The 14,400-nt window shown below is 39.7% G+C and overlaps 1 protein-coding gene across 2 annotated transcripts in view; it reads left to right on the top strand.

Annotated features, from left to right (window-relative positions):
- BASP1 (brain abundant membrane attached signal protein 1) overlaps positions 1-14,036 on the top strand; it is a 50,913-nt gene extending 36,877 nt beyond the window's left edge. For both annotated transcript variants that reach the window (XM_071453929.1, XM_071453938.1), the window contains exon 2: positions 12,412-14,036. In XM_071453929.1, coding sequence (XP_071310030.1) covers positions 12,421-13,152 — 732 coding nt within the window. In that variant the 5' untranslated portion in view covers positions 12,412-12,420 and the 3' untranslated portion in view covers positions 13,153-14,036. The remainder of the gene's footprint in view (positions 1-12,411) is intronic.
- The last annotated feature ends 364 nt before the right edge of the window (positions 14,037-14,400 follow it).

Below are 14,400 nucleotides of genomic sequence, written 5' to 3'. Positions count from 1 at the left end.
TATGGGGGACAGAGAAATGGAGCTGCAGTGCTGGTTTGAAACATGGACTACTATTAAAATATATTAGTGCTGAAACAGCTAGCAGAACCTTTTTAGTGGTATTTTGCTTTTTATTTATGGCTCTGTCTTGAAACATGAAAACCAATTTTCCATATTTCTGAAGTCTCCATTGCTTTGATAGATTTCTCTAATTTAAATCCTGAAATAGCTGGGTTATACTTTATATTGATGTCTGCTTAACTTCTTTGGTTAGAATAAATAATTTTTCACATAGCCATGGGCTGAAATTTTCTTAAACTGAAGGAATGACTGTAAGAATTCTCTATAAATAGCATATGGGCATTGGAAAACAAGTTTTTTTCTGGTATATGGTATGAGGTGACCAAAACTACAAAGTGGCCTACATACAGCCTTGATGGAGGTGCATCTAAGAGCTATATCATCAAAGACAATTGGTATGGATTCTGAACTGCTAAAATGTAATTGTGCCCATATTAGGTATAACTAAATTAATTGACATAAAATGAAGTTAATGCTCAGGTGAGGAGGTGGAAAAGGGCATCCAACTCCACAGCCCTACCTGCAAAGTTATTTTTGCTTTCATTTAGTGAGTTTAAATTTGATAGCTCTTATGGATAGATTTTCTACTGATACTTAAATGGAAATGTAAACTAGGCTGTTTTATTGACAGGAGATATGCATCTGATCACCTTTTCTGATTTCTAGTTTTCATTGCTGCTGCAATGATGTTCTTCTTTTTGGGTAGTTGCTAGCTTGGAATGGTTCTGGCTGAGTAATTATTAAATTGGATTTCTGCCTTTCCTGGTTTGAACATAAATGTCTCAGTGCAATTCATGGATTGCACTAGCTGCTCACTTCATATCTTGCCAAATGGACTTGTTTGCCTCTGGTCTTACATAACCTTCCCTCTAGCAGAGCTGATCAGACATCCCAACATAACCCAAACCAAAACAAGCAAAAAGAAAAGAGAAAGTACTGTCAGTGAAGATTTCAGAAAGAAATTTAGACAATCAGTCCAAGCCTGGGAGTCTTGAATCCAAGCTGACGTCTAATAGCTTAAAACATGACATGGTACAGCTAACTGCCTGCCATGGCTCTAATTTGGGATGATTAGAAACACTTCATGTTTTTAAAGTGAATTTTTTTAAAGCTGACCTTTATCTTGTTGGATAAGGAGATAAAACTCTCTAATAGATGTTGGTTTTGTTCTGCAGTTCCCACTGTTGTCTTGCACCACTGAAATCTAAAAGCAAGCAGTGGTTGTTTCCTCTCAACCCTCTGGCACACAGAATATGCTGTACCTTATTAGCATCATGTGGCACTGAAGGAGGGTAAAAGGCTGACAGTGCCCATGGATGCATACCTATGGTTCTCCATCAGTGTCAGGAAATACAGCTCTCATTTCTGAGGTTTTGGAGAGTACTGCAAGTCTTAATTAAAGATTGCCTAAGATGTCTTGGTATTTTTAACAGTCATTAAAGGAGTGCAAAGGAGTAGTGGTGGAAAAGATGGAGAGAGATGAGACACAAGTAAAAATTAGCTGGTTAATACTCTTTTCTTTCAGTAGTTTTTGAGTACCTGTTCCATGCCATTTTGATAAACTTCCCCCAGTGACTAAAGTGAAACTGGCAAATCAGCTTGAATGTAATATTTTGATTAAAAAAGGAGGGGGGTGGGGGAAGAAAAAAGTCAAAATGCAGTATTAAACATGCATTCTAAATAAGATCAAAAAGAAAGTCTGGAATATGAGATTTTCTTTTGTCTTAATGTATGCTGGTTTAAAAAAAAACCCTGCATATTGTGCTAGTGTGAGAACCAGGAAGTGAAAGAGACAGAAGTGAAAAACTTAATATAATAGACAAAGCTGCAGTCTGGTAGAAAATGTATATGGCACAAATGACTGCTTAGGAACAAAAATATAAAAAGTTTTCCACGGTGTTGAGCATTCCATCTTCCATTTTCCTGATTTCTTTTGAGCACGTCTTTACTAGAAGATGTTATTACAACAGAGCTGTGGGGAGCTGAGAGCTGATAAGCTGCTGACACTGATAATGTGATCACGAGGAAGAATTTTTCTTAGCAACATGAGAAATACTTGTAATTCAGCCCAAAGTCTCACAGTTTTAATTATAGGTAGTTTTGATGTTACACAAGAAATGACTTGACTTGAATATGTTGACTTCAGTACAACATTTTTTGTTTAAAATGAAACTTTGTACACAGGACTGAAAGTCAGAAGTTTTTATTCCAAGAAGAAATGCAGCAGCTCTTCAGGGAGTTGGTGAAAAATACCCTGTAAGTGCTGCTGAGGTGGTGAGAAGCCTTTGTGCTGGTTGCTTGCAGGAGGTTAAATTCCAGCAGAAGCAAGATGTGTAACACTATCCTAGAGACGTAAGCATGCTCAGCTTTCTAATGCCATGTTAGACGTACCGGTATTTTTGGAATAATGTTTCAATTACTAATTTAACTGTCATTAGCAATTGTGTATTAATTGAAGGGTGAAATTGGTTTTATCCTGTGATTCTTGCATATGTTTTAATTTTTGGGGAATGCTGTTGCTGTGTTCAGGACTGAGGTTATCTGGAAGGTGGGCACATCATCAGTGACTGAAGTAGATGCATGCTCTTTGGGAGCAAAGAGCTCTCAGTGTTCATTTAAAATCAGCCAACCTCTTCTGATGTCTAAACCCAAAAATGTGATACATCCAGGAGCATCAAGTGGATGTGCAATCATTTCCTTTTGAGGAAAAAGAGAGAAAAGCTATTCCTGCAGCTTACTATAGAGCTAAAACAGATAGAAACAGACAGAGAATATGTTAACTAGATGCTAAATCTTAAAATACTTAAAGAGTTATGTCATGGAATAAAGGAGTCAACAATAAATATTTCATTTAAATAGCTATTTTTTTGTTTTGTTTTACTGGGTGAACTAAATACTGTGTATTTTGGAAGGAAGAGCTTGCAATGCTCTCATGAGCACCACGATATGCACAGCAGCAACAGATGCTGCATTAATTCAGTGGCGGCTGGTCTTGGCTCCCTGTTTTCCTCCTTTCAGTGGTGCAATTGTGGAGTTGTATGGTGCAGCCAGAAATGGTGTGTTGCACTCCATGTGCCTCAGATTTAAAGATGAAAAACAAAACTGAGAACTGGATTTGGCTTACAATTGTAAATGGGGTTCCATTCCTTGTGGTGAGGGTGTCATGCAAACAGAAAAAGGAAATGACATAGTCTAAGGATTGCCATGACCTATCCTACATCTGTTAAAAGTTCTGTTCTCAGGTATAGGATGCTTTCTTACAGCCAGGTTTAAGAATGGTTTTTTACAGCCATTGCTTTTTTCATCAAGCAGCACCATGAGATGGAAAACAAAAATGAGGAAGAATTTAGCAATGACTTGGAGAATCCATTTTCAAAGCAAAACTCGTAGATACTAGATTTCAAAGCTATTTCTTATAGCATACTGTAATTAATATTCTAAGGAGTCTTTCAAGTTTGATTAAAACTGGTTTGACCATTTAAATGGGCATTAAAGTAATAGAGGTGTTTTTGAGTGTGGAATGTTAGACAAATAAAATGTAATTATAGATCCCCATAAATAACTTTCTCTGGGGAGAGTTCCCTAGTTAAATATCCAAATGCCTTATTCAGAATGTGAATGTGGCTCTCCATGACTATTTTAAGAAATGACAGGTAAATTTACTATTTATACAAACAGTAACCAAGAACTTTTGCTATTGAAGAAAACATGTAAATTAGGATCATATGATAATTTCTTTTTTTAGTATAGAAAGCATGAGTTTCAACTCTCTTCATGTTTCCCAGACTGTTTGTTCTTTGTTCAGGAAGAGGCTAGAAAAATATAAGCTGTAGGTGTTAAGCTTGCTTCACTTTTCCAGTGTGAAATCCCTCCAGGAATGAGGTCTTCCCACCACTGCTCCTCAGTAGGACTATAGTGTGGAGGAGGATCATGTTTTCATTGCTTGCTAGCATTTGACTGTTACATTTTTATTGTAGTCTTTGGAGGTACCCAAAGGAGGAACTGTTCCTGGGTCTACAAGCCAAGCATATTTGTGGTGTTGAGATCCGTGGTAGGGATTGCACTGGAGGGACAGAATTCAAGCAAAACACGATTTAAAAGGAAATCATCCCATTATCTAGGCTTTTATCACCCTGTGTGTTTTTGTGATTATACATGGTGGTGGTGTCTTAGGTATTTGAGGGAGGTAAAAAGTGGCTGGCCATAATTGGAATAATATGTGTGGAATCTCACCTCTCCCTCAGTCTTGCATGTCACGGGACCTAAACAGCTTCAAAGATGTGGGTAATAACCACCTCTGAAATTTGCATCATTACCCTCTTAGAAACTTGATTCTAGGATACAGGTTAGAAAACTGGCTAGTACAAAATATTTATTAAACTGTCTGTTGAGGAGACATGCACAAGCCCCAAAATGATGTGGCAATTTAGAAAGAAGGAGATGGCATATGTTTATATGTCTTGGCTTAGTCTTTCAGATTATTTGAATCCTGCAAGCTGTTTCTACAAGAGGTGTTCTTGTAAGGTTAATTTCAATCTTTGCAAAGCAGGTGTTTACAGCAGAGTTTCCTCTTCCAACCATGTGCTAACAATAGTGTGATTAAGATCTCACTCTGGGGCAGGCTGACTTTTGGCTGCATGTGTGTGCCTGCACGAGCATGTCTGCAAGCTGCTTTTATTATTCAACAAAGAGAACATATGCAGTTGATCTGAATATAGGAGAAATGCTTTGAATGGGTCTTGAATCTGTAAGAAGACTGGTGGGCAGAATGGAGAAGATGAGGCAAATAAATAGACATTGATGGCAGCATTTTTAACTTAAGCAATCAGAGCATCAGATGAACTGAATGTGAAGCTGAGCAATACATCCACTGCGCTGCAAAAATAATATATTTTATGCTGCTTCTTTTTTGCTCAGTTTTTAATATGATTTGTTTTTGTTATACACAATGCAAAACAGCCTTGGATTTGCTGCCAGGGAAGAAACTGAACATGCTGGAAGTTGTATCTGCACTGCTGGGCAAAGTAGTACTGTGTTGGATCAGTGAAAAAAGCCCACACGTGGCAAAACACCGCAATTCTGCTTTGAAAGCAGCAATGAGAAAATAATGAAGAAAACTAACACAAAAATGTGTCAGTAGTGGACAATTCTCTAAGGAGAACAGGGGTGCTGTTATCTCTCTCCCTGTTAGGTGGTCTAACAAAAGACTTTATTTCTGCCTGCAAAGCCCAGCCTTGCCTGGGGTGGGGAAGGAATTTGGGCACAGCAGAGCATTTCTTCCATGCTGCTCATTGACTCAGGAAGGCAAAAATGTCCTGTGTTTTCAGCTTATGTGTTCTGCAAGATGGCTCTGTAGCTGGAGAGGCTACTTGTGCATTGTGGAAATGAGGTGTATTATATTTGGGAACCTGCTCCCACAGAGTGACTGCAGCACACAGGTCAGTACTTCACTCAAGTGCCTCTCATGGAGTGACACAGACTGCATAAGGCAGTGCTGCCACACACTTGTTCCCACAGACCCTCCTACAGCAAAGGGAGTGCTGCTGTCTGACCACAGTCAGGCTGAGCTGTGGGTCTTCAGTCACTGCTGGTACCCAGGTTCTCCATCTGTAGGGCCCTCCAAGTCAGGAGGATACAAGTCCAGAGTCTCCAACAGTGCCTTTCAAAGTAACCCATAAAATCTTCATCACTCTTTGGTCAAATAATGGACAAATTTTACTTTTATTCAGGAATTCTGCCTAGCTAGCTACCTTTTTTACACACAGAGTGCAATCGTGGATCACACATGTGAAATGCTTGTGGTTTCAGGCTGATGCTCTATGAATTGATAATTCTGGCAATACATTTACCTCTTATAAAACTGCTGATCATCACCCTTCATCTGTTCTTGGAAAATTTTTTTCCTAATTGATTAATTAATACACACCTCTGACCACAATCACATAAATCTTAGCAGTATCTCAGGTACAATTTTTTCATTTGCTCTCAAAAAAATTGTCATGTGACTGCTAACTTTTCTGATAACTTGCTGTATTAGTAGCAGTTATGCTTCTCAAATGAAGCAGTTTTTCATGTACAAGTTCTTAAATAGACAGAGATAATTTTATATCAGCCTGCTGTGTGCTTAAATTATTATAACTCTCATGATTGAATTCTAATATCAACAATAATAATTTAGATATATTAATAACAAATGGCTCATATTAAAAATCATGCTTCCCATTTTGGTGTGGTGTACATGTCCCTGAGAAATTTAAAGTAATATAAAAAATTGTAATTCCTTTTTTTTTTTTAAAAAAAAATTGCATTAAATCTATTCTGCTGCTCACCAGAGAAAACTAAAACTGAAATCTGGCTGAGAATTGAGCATTTAAACCTGGTAGTATTACTTCCTAGGATTCCTTCATTGTCTGAATTTTAAAAGAAAACAGATAGGTCCCAAAATTGGAATTTACTTCTTTTAAGATTACAGTTAGGATATCAGGTGAGCATAATTTCTGTGTTTTAAGCATTCACTGTTCTTTTACTCTATACCTTTTTTCTAAGTCTTGAGATTCACAAGGCTTTGGAAGAAGAAAAGGAGATGCAGTAGTTACAGGACTGTGCACATGTTGAGGGAGGGATTAAAAATTATCTGTGGTCCATGAAGAAAATAGCACAAGTGATAAGCTGAGATGTTCCCAGTTTGTTGTTGTGTCTCACAGCACAAACCACACAAAATTGTGTGGTGCTAAAGAACAACCAGGTCATATTTTTTTGTGTGCACCTCTTGTCTGAGCACCTTGCTGCTCTGGGGTCCGTGCAGGTGTGCAGGTGATGCTCACAGCCCCACAGGTGCAGATTTCCACCATGTGCTCTGCCTCTTCTGGCACAGCTTTGTGCCAGCCCAGCATCTCCTCAGAAGGGAGAGATGGGCAAGGGTGTGTTTCCTTCTGCCTCCCTCACACCAGCCTGCCTGCCTGTGGAAGAGCTGGTTCCCATCACTGCTCTGAAGCATAAATAACACAGAACAAGACGATAGGGTAGGGTAGGGAAAAGGAAAAGAAAAGAAAAGAAAAGAAAAGAAAAGAAAAGAAAAGAAAAGAAAAGAAAAGAAAAGAAAAGAAAAGAAAAGAAAAGAAAAGAAAAGAAAAGAAAAGAAGTCACTGATTCTGAGGTTTGAAGAGGCTTGAACCTGAATGACACCTAGAATTTCTGTTCTCTTAATTCCAAGTAAAAACAGATTAAACAAAAGATGATTGAAGATAATGGAGAAAGAACAGAAAAACATGGCTTTGTTGCTAAAAGGCAAAGATAGCAAGTCTAATTCTGTCTTAGGTTTTGCTAACAGACATTTTCTAACATTAACCTGGCAAACTGATTGACCTGGCAAGGATACACACATACCTTGAGTGTGTGTAAGTGTAATGGGGAGCATGAAATTCTATTGTGTATTTTGAGGAGCAGTAAGTTTTGGTTGTTTTTTCTTTCATAAAAATTTCAGAAAATCTTTTAAAAACAGCATTTGCATGCCCCTTGTTTCTTTCAGTTCCCATATGTATTCCTTAATTGAAACTTTTTGCCCTTTTTTTTTTTTAAATGAAGGTGTAGGGTGAATCAATGGGCTACAGAGATGTAATGGTTTCTTCAAGATCTTTCCATTTCTTTTCAGCACCTGGGGACTGGGGCAGTTTCTGGGATCGGTATTTCATTTGATTTGGAGTGTTGAAACTCTGCCTTGCGAGGGATGTGCATTTTTGTCTGCAGGCAGTGTAGGATAACTCATGCCTGGGAACAGGCTTGTGCAGGGGCTACTTTGGCCTGAGCCACTGCACATGCCTGCCCTGCGCTGGAGGCAGTGGAATTTCAGAAGGCACCTATTGTCTTCCTGAACTGGTTTTTCTGGCAATGGGCTGAACTCCCGACGCTTTGCACGTAGTCAGACAGGAGCTTTGGAAGTTTTGCTTTGGCAATCAGACTGAGGTAACATCAGGTGCACTCTGTGAGTTTGGTCTTTCCTGCTGCCCTGCTCGCAGTACTGTGAGGGACGGTGACAGCAAACGTGGTGTTATAATAGTCAGACTCTTTAATGGTGTGTGAAAGCCTCTGCTGAAAGAAATGTTTAGGAGTTTATAAGCACATAAAATTAATTGGGCAGACAAACCTTTACTGACTAAAGAGATAGTAAGAGTCTGACTCTAGAGACTTTTTCAATATAGAAGAAAAATTTTAAGTATAAAACTTCCAAATAATAGTTCTTTTTACAAACTGTACAAATGTGTGCTGCCCATGTTCCAGGAACTCATGTCTATGAGTCTTCAGATGGAGAATTTGAAATGTTCCATGAGTTCTTCCTCCTCTTGCATTGTAGTCTTATGGACATTGAATCTTTGAGTCCTAATTATTACAAATATGGAAATTTCAAAGTGCTTAACATTCTCCAGGTGACCTGTACATCCGAAATGTTTTAATCTAAATAATCCACCCCAGAGATTATTTCTACTATACAATAAGAAATACACCTATGCAAGTTCTCTGGTTCTGTTCCTGCTTCCTGCAGGAGAATGGAAACTTCAGGATGTGCAAAATGTATACCACCTACTAGAAACTGAAGAAATCCTTGCTCCTGTTGCGAGAAGTAGCTCTTCTACAGTAAGACACAGTGATCTCTGGATTGGTTTCTCTTTCCATAAGAAGAGCAATACAAAGTATATTGACCAGCCTGGGAAGCAGACAAAGTCTATTGTAGCTTCCAGGTGTTATATTTTCCCTCATTATTCTGAAGTGCTGCTCTGCAGAGTTGTTCAGCAGAGTTCCCTGAAAATTACTGCTAAATTGCAACTTCTTATATAAAATCAGCTTCTGGGCTCTCTCTCTCTAGACCCTTTTCTTTCCATCAGTAAGAAGACACAGCCATCAAATGCTGTGCCATTTTATAGCAATGGTGCTCAGCACCAAAATTCTCAAGGATCTTCATTTGGGACATGCTTGCTGCAGAGAGCATTATGTTCATCTGGCGGCTGCTCAAGCTAGCTCAAAACCTGTACCTGTCAGTGGAAGTGCAAATAACTGAAGACCTACTGGGGTTCAGCCTCTAACTGAAAATTTTCCTATAACTATTGACCACTCTAAATAGTGGTCAATAGTTGTAGGCAAACTTTGGTCCTGGGTCCCTCATTCACATGGTGAATGTAGTGATTAGGGGATTAGGGAGGGGCAGGGGTAAAGGAAGAGACTGAGCAGTGACGCCAGGGCCCTAGTCTCACTGGGACAGAGGGGGTGCATCCCCTTTATTTTTTTCCATAATTTAGTCCCTTGGTGGGGGGTGGGAAAGATGTCTGAACTCTTTTTAAGTGTTAGCATGTAGGTAATAACACAGAGTGGATTTAACACTGTATGAATTCGCATCTCAATGAATTTTGCACTTTGCTTCACTTGGGAAACATTTCACTGACATCCACTTTCATTTAGTACCAGGTGGGATTATCCCTGCAGCAATATCCAGCACAGTCACAGAGATGTTTAGGTGTTGTGGTTCACATGCTGGTCTTCCTGCAGGTACAGATAGTTGTAATTTTAAAATACTTTTTAAGGCTTGGGTTGTGTCTGCCAAACCTTTAGAGTCTGCACTGGATGGTTCAGAGCTGTGCTTCAGGCTGGGGCAGGGACAAGACCAGAATCTGTTTGAAGATGTGGAGCATGTGGGGCTGTTTCTAAAAAAAGGTTACAGGGAACTCCAGATGTGTTATCAGAAGTCTGGGGACAGGAGGAATGTTTGTAAATCAGATCTGGGGAAAAAGGGACTTTGTAGCATTGCTACCTGGGTGATGACCCCAATGATTGCTCTGCTTTTGCATCATAGCCTGGCACAGCTGCTATCACAATGATCTAGGCAGCTTTTTAACAGGGAGATATGAGATTCAGCATCCCAAAGAGTGAATTTATTCTGTTAAAGTAGTTGAAACTCTGCTGGAAGATGACAGTCCATTTGTAAGTGTAAATATTTGCTAATACACCATAATGGTAGTCTCTGAGCCTCTTCCCCATCTCCTGCTCAAATACCTTGGGATAGCTGGCTCTGATGCCAATTGAGACACAGAGATTTCACAGTGTACCTCCAAGCAATGACAGTGCATGTTTCTTTTCTAAGTTTGGGAGCACATTTCTTGTATGCATGCTTCTCTACTTTTTAAAGGTTCTTTGGCATAGACATTCTGTATCCAACTATATCCGAGGTCAAAAGATTGTTGTGGAAAGAAATACAAACTGTGCTGTGTTACTACAATCCATGAAATAGCAAAATCTTGAAAAATACAGAAGACACAACAAATAAAATTAGGCTCACTGTACCTGCGCTTTGCTGAAAAACAAATAAAGGCTTAATTAGGGATTACAAATTGTGATACACACTTGGTTTCAATATAAATCTCCAGTCTGACTGACTTGCAGAAGCCCTACCAAAGTATTTGGCTGTAACTGCACATAAACAATAATCAGGGCAATATTTATGGAGTAATCTAGAAGGCTATATGTTTGTCAGATAATGAACTAATGTCCACAGCCTGCCCTAAATACCTAAAAAGCCGATAACTCTGTCACGAAGGTAGAGATTAGATTGCTCAGCTGTGAAAGTTAATCCTTTTATTGCTGTTCCCATAAAATTTCAGGCAATAAAGCAGTGTTTCAGTAACATCACATTACCATTTTGCAGGGCTGTGTGATAACCTTTCAACAGTATTTGCAAATTGTTACCCTTTTTGAAAGCTGAAGTCAGAAAGATCTCTGCTGACCATAATATCTCAGTTTTGCCCAAGATGTGTGGATATTTGGCTCTTGGGCTCTGCCTGGGGCTTGCATCTGTGGTAGCAGATAATCTACTGAGAGGCAGCTACTTCTTAGTCGTACGTAATATTTCTTTATATTCAGCCTGCTATGAGCAATCATATGGATTTTTAATGATTTGTATTCACAGTTTTAGCAAGTGTGTGAAAAAAATACAGCCTATAATTATATCTACCTGTGCAAAATGGAAAATTAGAATGATTCATCTCCCTTGGAGAAGTTCTTACATTAAACGTTTGTTTGACAGTTCTTTGAAAAAAGTCACCGTCTCCTATTTTCAAATAGTAGAAAACACAGAAATATTTTTCTTTAACTTCCATTAATCATGAATTATTTCCTTTAATACTAGAAGTGTAATTTTTTCTCTATTCATAGAGGTTTTTGTTTTCAATGATGACCTAATAATAATAATAATATCTGTGTCTCCTTCTGTTTTCATAGACAAAGTTTGCTTTGAAGTACAGTGAAAGATTTTGTGTATTCTTAGTTAAGACTCCCACATAAAGGCTATATAAATACTGTTATGGCTATACACATGGTCAACTTCTTTTAAATAACTGAGCAGTTATTGCTTGTCATGCTTGAAAACTGGGAGTAGAGGCTACAAGTATGCCCCTCTCTTCTCCCATTTTTTATTGCATCATGTCATGTGCCATGTACAAACTTGTGGTCAGAAGTCCCTGTATTTGTTTCTTTTGTCTTATGGAGTGATCTTGCTGTGCTTCAGGCTCTGTGTCTCCCATGCTGCTGAGTTTGGGAATGCAGGGCTTTGGGCAGGCAATCCCTGTGGAAGCTGCAGGGCTAGGTGGGACTCTGTGCGTAGGAGCTGTTCCTGCTTCTGGGGCAGCTGGATGTGGGTGCCCACATCCCTTTGGGTGAGGGAAGCACATGCTCCTGGCCCCTGGTACCATCAGCTCTCTACAAAGGCCAATATCCAAGGGAAACTGGCCATGAGGGACAGGCTGTGAGGTGTAGGGAGTAGATGCAGTCTCCTGCATTAGCCTTCTCACTGACTCTAGGCTTCCTTTGATTTCTCCAACTTGAATGAAAAGGTGGTTCAGAGCCTTTGCTAAAGTGATGGTGGACTTTGTGTTAACCAGGGGTGGATGCCATGAATAACAGCTAAATTTAGTTCATTCCCAGCCTGAATATAAATATGTATTTTTTCTACTTCCACTCTTTCTCAGGCCACAGAGGATTGTGGTTGTATGTTAGTCCTCCATTGTCCTGCTACTTCTTGTTATTCTGACCCCTTCCTCCCCGCTGAACTGTAACCAGGGTTAGAGGTGTTTGCAGGACTGTTTGTAGGGGGTGTGGCAGAAGGGCATTTGCTGACTGAAATTCTGCAGGGCTGAGCAGGACGTAAGCTCAGTGGCAGTGGTGCTCTGCAGCATCAATACATTCAGCTGGCAACATCTTACCCAACCTTATGTGGTCTTCTTTTCAGGAACCAGAATCAATTTTTTCCTTTGCACTCAGTGGTGAATACTGGGCTTTGTGTAATCAATCCCTTTCTCTTTTCTATTACAGAGCTCCAACATGGGAGGCAAACTGAGCAAGAAGAAGAAGGGATACAGTGTCAATGATGAAAAAGCTAAAGACAAAGACAAGAAGGCTGAAGGAGCAGCAACTGAGGAAGAGGAGACTCCAAAGGAGGCTGAGGATGCCCAGAAAACCACAGAGACCACAGAAGTGAAGGAGAACAACAAGGAGGAGAAGGGAGAAAAGGATACTCAGGTCACTGCCAATAAGACGGAAGAAAAAGAAGGGGAGAAGGAGAAAGCAGTGACCCAGGAAGAAACCCAGAAAACAGAACCTGAGAAGTCAGAGGCCGTTGTGGATGCGAAAGTAGAGCCACAGAAGAACACCGAGCAGGCACCCAAGCAAGAGGAGCCGACTGCTGCCTCTGCTCCTGCTGCCAGTAGCGAAGCGCCCAAACCCTCTGAGCCTAGCACCGATGCAAAAGCTTCCCAGCCTTCAGAAGCCACAGCTCCCAGTAAAGCAGATGACAAGAGCAAAGAGGAAGGGGAAGCCAAAAAGACTGAGGCTCCCGCAACGCCTGCAGCCCAAGAAACTAAAAGTGAAGTGGCCCCAGCTTCAGACTCAAAACCTAGCAGCAACGAGGCTGCGCCCTCTTCCAAGGAGCCCGCGGCAACAGCAGCACCTAGTTCCACTGCTAAGGCCTCGGACCCTGCAGCCCCTCCAGAGGAAGCGAAACCTTCTGAAGTTCCAGCCACTAATTCGGATCAAACCATAGCAGTGCAAGATTAAATTGGACAGCCTGTTGAAACAACCACTTAAAACAACCTGTGTCTTTTTTTTATTTTTTCAGCTATACTAACTCGTTTCAGATCTGAAATAGCAAATATGTATTGCCCAGAAAAGAAGGAGAAAAAAAAAAACAAAAGAGAAAAAGTGAAAAGGATGTCCCATCAAGTTGGGAGGGAGGGAGGGGGGAGAATCCAAATAGTATTTTTGTGGGGAAATATCTAATATACTTTCTGCCAACTTGACACAAGTCCTGGATTAAAATAAATAAATAAATAAATGGATGTCTGAAAGTACAGCACATCTTTTGTATCTGAACTGCTGTAAATGCACTCCACCAGTGTATCAAAATCTTCTTTTTGTTCTGTAATGGGGTTTGGGAGTGATGCGTTTGATTCTGCCCACTAGGTTTGTGCCAAGGCAATCAGATCTTTATGAAAGCAGTATTTTCTGTGGTTTTTTTTTTATTTACAGCCTTTCTTATTTTGATATTTTTTTTATGCAGTGGATGAATGCCAACTTTCAGACAAAACCCACTTAGCTGTCCACATATTTCTCAATGCCAATCCTCCAATTCTTCCTCTCCAAATATTTTTTGGGAGTAAAAAGCATTCTCATCCTACTTAGCCTACCTAGATTTCTCATGACGAGTTAATGCATGTCCGTGGTTGGGTGCACCTGTAGTTCTGTTTATTGGTCAGTGGAAATGAAAAAGTCTGCGTTCATTGCAGTTCCAGTTTCTCTTCCATTCTGTGTCACAGACACCAACACACACTCATTGGAAAACAAATGAAAAAACAAAATGTACAATGGATGCATTGAAATTATATGTAATTGTATAAATGGTGCAACAGTAATAAAAGTTAAATAATTTAAAAAATATAAAAGTGTAAAGACTGATTAAATCTGCACTTTCACCCCTTGAGAACTAGGCAAAGGAGGTTCTTACACTTAGAGAAGAAGTATTATGTCTGGGGCTGTTTACTTTCCTATAAAGAGTCACTCTCCAACAGCCACAAGTGTTCTTAGGTGGGGTTGGAAGAAGTGGCCAATGGACAGCACATCTCATAAATGTTTTATCCCAGTCAAAATAGAAATTTTGCCTGCCTTAACATGTGAAAAATGCTCTCTTGCTATTTTGAAGAGCCACAGGCATGCTGACTGAGTTTTAATTGGGACTAAGACAGTGGATTTGATAAACTGATCTTTTATAATGAGGCAATTAAATTTAATCCTAGTCCTATTAAAGTA

Source organism: Agelaius tricolor, unplaced genomic scaffold, assembly GCF_023055355.1.
Source record: "Agelaius tricolor isolate 1412-34295 unplaced genomic scaffold, bAgeTri1.0.p SCAF_2, whole genome shotgun sequence".
In the NCBI taxonomy this organism is placed as follows: Eukaryota; Metazoa; Chordata; class Aves; order Passeriformes; family Icteridae; genus Agelaius; species Agelaius tricolor.
The sequence above is the reverse complement of the archived record's forward strand: the minus strand, read 5'-3'. Positions and strand labels throughout refer to the sequence as shown.